Here is a 10,553-nt window from a genome sequence, read left to right on the forward strand (position 1 = left end):
AAACATGTAAAACACACATGAAGGTCCCAGTTGGGCCAGTGAAGAAGAAGGGATCTGAATAATGGGAAGAGGACAAGGGAAGAAAAAACCTGGTGGTAACATAAAATGCAAAATGTAGTTGAAAAGTCACTTAACAACTAGCAATGGTGGAAACCAACAATTTATGGTCAAAAGGTGGGCCACAGTAGGATGATATATGATCAAGGAAGTGACCAACAGATCAATGTAAAAAATCCACCACTTCTGTTGACAGACAGACAGAGTTGAAGGACAACTGGAATGGGATAAGAAAAAGGATTGGTAGTTAGAGAGGAAATGGACTGGACAAATCCCACATGTGAATAAAAAGGAACCACACCCCTGGCTAAAAAGAGAGATGTGTGTAATTGGAGCAAGAGAGAGCAGGAATGGGTCAGAGGAAGAGGGGGCTTGGATGCCAATTGACGAAGCAGAAGAAACTAAGGTTGAGCAAGCTAGAGGTGCCACTAACAGGGCCCGACAAGGAACGTCACATATCAAAGAGATGACAAGAGGGAAAAGAAGAGAAGGGTAGGCATACAAAAAAGGTGAAACAACCACAGCTGAAGGATGAACTGGGAACTAGAAGAGGGGAAGTATCGTGTTGAGATGAGTAACAAAGGTATCAATGCGAGGTATGCATAACTGAGATCAAACCCGATGAAAATTCTAAGGGTGGAGAAACCATTCCATATATAGAATCCCGTCTGGCCAAGAGAGGTGATCTGCCATCAAGTTTAGAGCCTTTGGCACATGACAAGCTATGAGACAAACCTGATGGGAATAAATTAAAAACAGCAGGTCCAGTGTGCTGAAGCAAAGAGTTCTGGAATGGGTGCCCCTTGATGGTTGATGTAAGAAATGACCATGGAACTGTTAGAGTGAACCATTATCAACTGATTCATGAGAAGAGGATGGAGATAGTAATATGCTCAATGGACAGTGAGAAGTTCGAGTACAATGATGAGGAATAAATGCTTCTCCAGAGCCCATGCAACAGATGTCAAGTCATTGTTCAAAGACACATCCCAGCCCAACAGATAAGCATTCAGGAAGAGATGGAGACCTGGAAAGGGAGGATACCCACCATGATATTGGCATGGTCAAGCCACCAACATAAGTCGAGGAGAAGGGAGGAACACAACTGAGGACAATGAATCCTGAGAAAGGTTCCACTGATCCTGCAATGTCCACTGAAGGAGGTGCATGTGTGAATGGTCTAAAGAAATGAGGGGTTCAAGGGAAGCTAGAGTCCTCAAAAGCAAAACAGCCTTGTGCATAGGGTGTAAATGAGCAGCACAAATATCTGTGACAAGACATTCCTTTGCTTGTAGGTTAGGTGATGAAGGCTGAGTCCAACTGAGGTGGGAGTTGAAGAACACACCCAGATGTACCAAATATTGAATGAGCATGAGAAGATACTTGGAAGGCTTGACATGCCAGTCCAGCTGAACATCTTTCTGCAGAAAACTATAGGTGTGAGAGAAGGAGAAGCCAATCATTCATGGAATAAAGGAATCTCTGTCTCAATCTCTGAACATGGTGGATGAATGCCCCCGTGACTCTGTTGAAGATAAGGAGCAGACATAATGCCAAAAGAAAGAACACAAAACTGGAAGACCCAATCCCAATGGACCAAAAAAAAAGAAAACATCTGGAAACAGAGTAATTGGAATGTGTAAAATGTTGATTTTTAGTTATCCACATTCCAGGTGGTAAAAAAAACCTCTATGTGGAACCGAGGGATGACAACAGGTCAATAACCAAATGCAAGTCCCCAGTCTTCTTTGGAATCGTAAAGAGACAAGAATAATAACACTGTAGGGGTAAATACTCTCTCCATGGAGTTCTTGGTCAAGAGATCTTAGACTGTGTCCTCAAGATGCTGTAGATAAAGGGAAGCAAGTGGAGGAGGAAAAGAAATGGGGTAGAAGAGAAATTGAGAGATAGGCCATGGGTGAGAACCTGAAAAACCCATCTGTTGGATGAAATGGAGGCCAAAGTCTGGCAAAGAAAGACAGACGAGCTTCAACAGAGCCAGACCTGAAGTTTGAAAGTGGGAGGCCATGAAGGAGAAAAAAGGCCAGAAAACAGGAATGGGGAGTGGACTTAATAGGCCTAGGAAGAGAAAGAAAATGATGAGGTGGAGAAAAAAAAGTAGACAATGAGGATTGGTGCTAAGCCTTTTTGGCCCAAGTCGTAAGTGAGCCAGGAACACCCTTGAAAACCTACAAGTGAAGAAATGGAGCCCAACAAAGATCACTGAGATAAGCATGAGAGAGACATACATTATCTAGGAGAGCATTCTGTCACAATAGCAGAGGAACCAAGTAAGAAGAAGAGTATAAGAAGTACAGGCCAATGTGGTGAAAAGAAGAGAACAAACCTCTCCAGAAAACCCCTCTGGAGCGTGATGAAGTGCCACAGACAAAGTGTGGGAAGTTACAAGAGGTAACGCAAGAATATGGTAAGAAAAAAGATGATAGCATAAAAATTGGGTACTAGAAAAGGAAATAAAAGTTAAGTGGCTATGCCCTCTCTAAGCAAGTAAAACAGATTCCAAAGACAAACAAAGATAAACAGAAGTGAAGAATGACTGTAAGCCAGAAAAAATAACAAGTAAACAAAGATGATGAAGCATGTAAATATGGGTGCACAATTGTTCATGAAATGAATCTGTACGGACTCTAATACAAGTAGGAGAAGAGAAGAGCATACATCCAAAACCATGTCAAGGAAGAGATTAGAAAGGTGAGGATGAAGTTGTATCTATAGCAAACCCTCTTGGGGGAAACAGTTGGTAAAAATCATCATTCCAGTCATGTCCAAATTGGGAAAAAGGAACGTTGGCCAAATGGATGGACGGAGGAGACCCAGTGTGCATGAAAGAACACACAACACATTGAACAATGGATGTCGCATCCTCCACAGACAATGAGCCTTCAGTAGCCACAGTAGACACTTACCATCACTTGAGAATTCGTAGAGATAGGTAAATCACCAAATTGTTTTCATAATTTTTTATTCTAAGTGAAATTAAAAACTACACAGATTATGTTGATCACAAAACTAAATCAGGTAAATTGGAAGAAAATTTAACTTAGTAGCAAATCATCACAAATCTACAATTCTAAAATGTCCATTGTAGATAATGCCAAGGGAAAGAATGAAATTGTTTCAAGCACAAATGCTTAGGAAGAGCTACTGTGCAAGGAGGTTGTGCCAAGCTCCTATTGGTGGAGTGCTTTCACTGCCTGATGATGACATCTTGCACTAGCACAGTTCATATTCAACATGCATTTTTTTAGGTGGGAGGTAATTCAAGGCTAGTGGATGCAACTCTCTTAGGCAGATGCACAAAGGAATCAAGCTATTCTGTGTGAAGAGGTGAGGTATCATTTTGGAATTAACCACTGTTACTAAGCTGTTAACAAGAAAAAAAGGGAAAATGTCAAAACTTTACTGACAACTATGATCTAATTTCTATATTTCTTCTAACAATGGTGAGATATATAATTATGTATATCCTCCTTAATCTCCATTACCAACATTTTCTTTTATGCATTGTTGTCAGATCCCCATAAATATCTTGGAAAGTCATCAAAACAATCAGAAGTCTCACCAGATTCAATGCGTCAAATTCCTTGTAAATATCAATTAAATTCACTGAGATAATTAAGCAGCTGAAAAGAATACACATAGGCTGAAAGAACAACAACATTGAAACATAAAGGTAAAACAGAATGCAAATGATAGTTATCACTCTAGTTGTCAAGAGAAAAATAAGAAGACACAAATTTCATCGCATGGAAAATTGGCTCAAACATTGGAAAGACAAGGGGCTGAAGGTTATTGAACAATAATTACCCTGACAGAGTAAGTATGACATGAAAAATCATATAACATTTTCATCTGAAGAAGAATTGGCAGATAATGCAAGAGGTGATCAACAAAAAATATAATAGCTCTATACTTTAAAAACAAGCATGAAGAATAGCTCAAACATTATGATAAAGTCAAGTTTTTGAACTTTAAATATGTTATCTACCACATACTCTATTCAGTAAACAGTAATATATATATATTTGATAGTTCATATTTTCATCACTGTATATAGAGTGACAATGAAAAATTCATGAATGACAAAATATGATGCTGGTATTGAAAAATGCTGAATAGCATCAGTATCTAAATCAACTAATCAATAAACCACAGAAACTTAAGTCAATTATATCTACTATATACATGCAATTTTTTGGCAGTAATAAGAGTTTAATGGAATTGCAAAAACACTTGTTTTTTGATAATTTAATACATACTACGTATAATAATGAACTAATGAAAAAATTAATTTACAAGTCTTTAAAAATCATTCCTTCTTTCACAACGAAGTTAGGAATATATTAAATTATGGGATTATCATGTATATTTAGTTCTCAACTAGTTATAGCATTATGACATAATATTAAATTTAATTCACCTGAAGAATTCCTCAGAAGATGGTACACTTGACACTGACTGAAAAAGCTCAGTTTTCATATTACTACTATTTCCCAGTGATGATATATTGATTGGCACATGGTTAAGTGCAACACAACCTGAAAAAATTTAAAATTTAATTTTAAAAACTGTTACTTGTATTTTTATTCAAGCAAACAAGAGAACTTTGTGAATAGTGTTCTACTTTCCAAGAAAGTATTTACGTATGTCCCACATTTAATTGATCCAAATTTCTAAACATCTAAATACACTTGCTAGACTTTCCTTGTTCTCCAACAAAGTTTCACTAGGATGTATAATAAATAAATTAGTTTTCTAAGTCATAGCTCCAAATCATAATTGTGGCATGAGACAGCTTAAGACTCATTACATGGGAATATTATTTTATAGCATTAAAAAAATGTACAATATTTAATCCATAAAAGAATTACATGCACAACTGAGTGCCCATTGCTGAAGCCTTCTAACAGGTACAGTACTACCAATATACTATTAGAGTACATGTTAGTGTTGATCTTGTTGCTAGGTTATGTTTTGAAATGTATTTCATTGAATATGTACTCTAATTACTGGTAGCATTGTGCCTGTTATAGTGTCCAGCAACAATAAAAAAAAATCTATATCACAATAAAATAATGATTAATGATAAATGGTTAAAATAAATAGTGTTCAAAAATCCTTACCCTAATTCCGTGTTGTGGCATAAATGAAATTATGGAAAAATTACAATTCCACCAACTTAATCCAGTTTTACTGTAACATCTGTTGTCATGCAGTTTGCTAATATAAAGTGTCTATGCCACTACTGTACTAAAGACTACTGGTAATGAGCAAAAAGTCTCATTGGCACTGGATACAGCAGACATTGTGTGGTAATTATACTTTTTTTTTACTTTCACTTGGAAGTTATTATTAATAATTTGTAAATATAGGCAGCTAGTAATTTACAATAATTTTCATTAGTAGTTAACTAACTTGTGTAGTAGGAATCAAAATAATAATTTATAACAAGAACTTGTCATTAAGTTTATATTTTTGGGTAAACAAGTATGTCAAAAAATAATTTTTTTAAAACACTAGGTTTCACCCTCTCACTACAGATAGGTTACAGTGCACATGTTATGGGTTTTTTAAAAGAATTAAATTCAAAATTTAAGTAAGCTATCTTATTATCATTGTATACAAATAAATTTGGCATCAAAATATAGTTGGGCATCATAAGCAAATAAGTTATTAAATTCCTTACTTCTCGGAGATGAGGGAAGACCTTGAGAATAAATGTCACAATTCTTATGCTAGAGGAGATTGAAGGTTTTTAAAGTATTTCCATATAAAATTATGAACTTAAAACTTATGTTAATATTTGATATGTTTAAACTAGAAAATCAAATCCACTTGCCATGTCCACCTGTCACATTCTCTATTTCACAAATTGCCAATAGTTCTCTCTGACATTTTATACCATATTATTTTCTGTACAGAGTATTGTCTATTTTACCTCTAGTTTGAAAATTCCATTTGACAAGGATTCACATTGACAAGCTTGGCTAAATTCTTAAAGGATCTTATCACATAGTTGGAAAGGCAGATAAATTATGATAATTATAGAATATTGTTTACTTTGCGAGTGTTAATATTCTGTGTTCTTTAGTGCATTAGTTAAGTAAATAAAACTCTAGTGTACTAGTACCATTAGTATAAAAAGTAGGCTTAGCTTTAATCAACAGTATAGCAAAAACAAGAGGTTACAGGTAAGTACTGATGACTAACTGACATTCTCAATAACATTCTCTGTGTAAATAACTTAGTGAATGTGGAGCTCATGTTACTCTATTGAATTACAAAGTATAATTAACACATGAGAGTCCTGACTGAATAAATCCATTCAAATTTGGAATCTCATTAGGATACTTTTTTTTTAATGAAATGATTCCACAATTTTAGATGCTTTTCTAAAAGGCGTAAAAGAAGGAGAAACCAAGAAACAGTGTCAACTCAGATCTCATTTAGGACAATACCTAGTGATATGGGGTCTTTAAAGATATCTTTGAATAATGGTGACAAAAGTAACTAGTGGCTGCTGTAGCATCTGAAAGTGGCAAATAAGGCAGCACTTTAACCAGTTACAGAAGAAGCAAATAAGCTTCAATTACGAAATAACTACATAAAGAAAGAATCAATTTGTTAAAGAGATGGAGAAAAAAGCTATAGCATGACTAATAAATTAACTTAGAAGACATCTCTATGAGACTGATAAACAGTTGGAGAAGATGGCCTGTAAGAAAGGACTAACCTTTGAATTGTACAGAAGAAGAATATGGCTTCTTAAAAAAAAAGGACTGAACAACACCTAGCCATGAAATCAGAGAAGTCAAAAAAGATAACTTTATAGTAACAATGAGACTGATTCCCCATGACAAAATTGAAATAACCAGAAAAACTGTTGCTCAGCAAACCAAAGTGGAATAATTAGGAGAACCTGTCACTTCAAATAACTGATCTTGACCAGGACCCAAGAAAAAAGGTGTTCAGGTGGGTATTCATAAAGAAAGATGTTCTTCCAAGATTGACATCGGGCATCGACTGCCAGAGAATTGGAATATGAACTAGGAGAGTGAAAGAATATGGTTGGTTAATGTAACAAAGACATCAATCATCTAAGAAATCAGAATATTGGTAATTTACTGAAAGATCAAAAGTTGAATGGTTACACTCTGTAGGAAAAAAAACAAAACAATATCATTGAGAAAAAGAGTTTGCCAGAATGTCTATCATACCAGGAATGTGACAAGTTTGAAGGTAAACATGTTGAGAATGAAGGCAAAGTGAAACTATAGCAAAACAAAGGTTGTGAGTATAAGTATTGCCCTTTTTTCTTGACATAAGCTACCACAGTAGAGTTGCCTGTGTGAACTAACACATAATGGTGGTGAAGAAGAGGCAGAAACTCAAGAGGGGCACAATAAACAGCCCAAAGTTCAACCACTTTAATGTAAGCTGCTACTTAAAAGCTAAAACAAATGTTGATCCCCTAATATATCACCTAAACTATTAAGAGTGGCTACTGTGAAAATAAAATATGAAGGTTGAAAGAAAGAGGAAGAAAAGATCATGCTGTTGTGATAATGGATTTGAAGTAAGAGCCACTGAAAATCAAGATGTTAATCAAGGTGATGCATCTCCCTGAGGAATAACTTTGTGAAACGAAGCCATCATCTCCAAAGGAGAAATAATGACTTTTGCAGTAAGCTTAGAAGATAGCAGAGTAAGAACATGATAGACGAGCATCAAATCTGTACCGGTATTACGAGTAGTCTTCCATGTAAGCTTGTGCCTCTCCTACCGACATCTGGGGAAAAAACATCCAGGGACCCAATTTCACCCTCTTCTTGATGAATGGAGGACTATCACTCAAACACTCTTGAGGAAAAATCTCTGTCCACCAACTATGTGGTAAGGACTCCCTAATTCGACTAGTAGAATCTGGGAGGTAATGTGCATTAGGGAGTCCTGAGAAACAGTGCAATAGGTGAACCAAGTTCCCTAAATTATTAAAAGCAAACTGACCCTAATTTAATCAATCCAATGATTGGCAGAGATAGGCAGGATCCCCTTATGCTTTACTCATGATGGTCCATGAGTGGCATATTACAGTAATACCACCCAGTTTGCTCCAAGTGGTCTTCAGGAAAACCTCATTCTTACAGGGCCTATTGCAACCTAAATAAAAGATATTGAGTTAGTAGCTGCTAGTGCGGAATTGGTTTGATAAAGCACACCTGCCTGGGTAACACTCATCACAGAGTGGGATCCTGTACAAAAGAAGTATGGGATGCTGGAAAGTAAAGAAGAAAAAGCATAGCAATGAAAAACCTCTTCTTATAATCTAGCTGATGTGGTCAAGATAGCTATAGAGGGTAGTCGAAAACCCTCAAAGGAAGATACTGCCAGATCATGCAATAATGTGAGATAAAAGTACTGGAAGAGGTCCACATTCCAGCCCACACAATGTCCTTCAGTGAGCAATTCAATTGGATTGCTAAGGACATAAAAATGTGATGAATCTGATGAGATGTGACTTGTATAAATCACCTCACCTTCAAAGACAGCACAGAATAAGCAATGTGGTTCAATTTTTAAACCCACTTTGTCAAGGTAACTGGGGATAAATCCCGGAAAACTGAAGGATCCCAATGAATAAAAAGTCATCTATTTCCCCTAAAGGAGTCAGTGCAAGCCACATAACACTTCAGGATCCTAACTGGACATAATGATCAGGATCTGAGTGGTCATAGAGGTGAGAAATAGCAGTCAGATGAATCAGTGAGAAAAATTTATCCCCTTCCCTGGCTACCAGTGTCTTAGGTAGGAAGGACCTGTCTGGATATAGAAGGATGTAGGTAGAATAATAAATAGTGCTCATGTTGAGCAAACAACTCCAACTGATGATGTCTGCAGGCCACTATCAACAAAAAATAAACTTTAAGGGTAGGATGATACATGAGGCTAAGGTCTCAAACTGATGTTGAAACAGAACCTGTAATACCACCATAATTTCCTAGTTAGGTAACTGAAATGGCCTTTTGGGACCTGAAACGACTTGAGAAGGCCGGAGCTCACTGCACTGGGGACTGAAATAATTTCCGTTTTTTTGAATATCTAAAGGTAGTCAATAAAGCTGCCTTATAAAAGGAGATTGTAGAAGATGCTAAACTCTTGTCAAAGAGCCAGGTCAAAAAACAAGCTATGGTTGGCACACCTGGACGAAGTGGGTTCAATCTCCTCGTGAGACACCACTGTTGATTTGTGTGCCATTTTCTTTGATAAATGTCCATCATGGGACTATGCAAAGAGACAGATACAAGATAACCTTAGAAGTTAAACCTCGATGCCATGTAAAGGACCACATAACCTCCATGCATGAAGCTTGAGCTTCAGGATAGCTGGGTGTGCAATGTTTCATCATGGCTATCTCAACAGAAATGGCCAAAGAGAAAGAGGAAAAGATGAGTATTCTTGAAGGTACTAAAGAAGCAGAAACCATGGGTGAGCTGGCCAATCCAGTGCTATAAACAGAACACAACAAGGAGTTGACTCAACCATAGCCAGAACTATGGGTAACAGAGTAATTGGTGGGAAGGTATAGAAGTGCAATCCCTTCCAGTCCTGACTAAATGCATCTATTCCCAATGCCCGAGGGTGAGGTACCAGGGACTAAAATGCCTGTAGTTAAGCATTCCAATGAGTGGCAAATGCAATGATAATCAGGGTCTCGAACCAAGAGCAAATCCAATGGAAAACCTTGCAATGTAGCATCCATTTGGTTGGGAGAATCTGGTTTGGTTGAGGTAATTGAACTGCTATCAAATTCATTAACCTCAGAACATGTCAAGCTAGTAGTCTGCTATGATGGTACTGAGCCCAATACAGAAGATCCAATGTTCGAAAACAAAGAGCTTGGTACCAAGTACCCCATTGATGGGAAAGGTAAAACACCACCATGAAATTGTCAGAGAGCAGCATGACAATTTTTCCCCTTAGTAATTCCAGACCTAGAAACATCACACTTTGAACAATAAAAAATTCTAAAACATTGACATGGAGGGAAGCCATATTGTCTGTCCATAGGTCCTGGAATTCTTGACCACTGATATATGCACCATATGCCTGAAGTAAAGCATCTATGAAGAGATGGATCTCAGTAGAGGAACACTTATCATAGTATTGTTCCGATCTAACCACCACTTGAGATCTAAGATGTTGATCCTGAATAAGGAGACTGGATAATCCAGTGGATCACTGTTCATTATCTATAGGTCATGCAACAACTACTGAAGGGATCCCGTGTGTGCTTAACCCAATGTAATGAGGGATTCATGTGCTATCCACATCCACAAAAGAGAAAAGAGACATCTATGCAGTAGGAGAAGAAGATGTGAGTAAGAGTCTAACTGATTGTTCAATAGCATGGATCTGGACGGGAGTCAACTGAGCCCAACTGATATATATATATATATATATATATATATATATAT

General features: G+C 36.9%; 1 protein-coding gene across 1 annotated transcript in view; it reads right to left on the minus strand.

Annotated features, from left to right (window-relative positions):
- Positions 1-10,553, minus strand: part of LOC106466164 (sodium-dependent serotonin transporter-like) — a 121,686-nt gene that overhangs the window by 94,226 nt on the left and 16,907 nt on the right. The window contains exon 2 of the mRNA XM_013926407.2: positions 4,499-4,616. Coding sequence (XP_013781861.1) covers positions 4,499-4,616 — 118 coding nt within the window. The remainder of the gene's footprint in view (positions 1-4,498; positions 4,617-10,553) is intronic.

Source organism: Limulus polyphemus, unplaced genomic scaffold (genome assembly GCF_000517525.1).
Source record: "Limulus polyphemus unplaced genomic scaffold, Limulus_polyphemus-2.1.2 Scaffold2173, whole genome shotgun sequence".
NCBI lineage: Eukaryota > Metazoa > Arthropoda > Merostomata > Xiphosura > Limulidae > Limulus > Limulus polyphemus.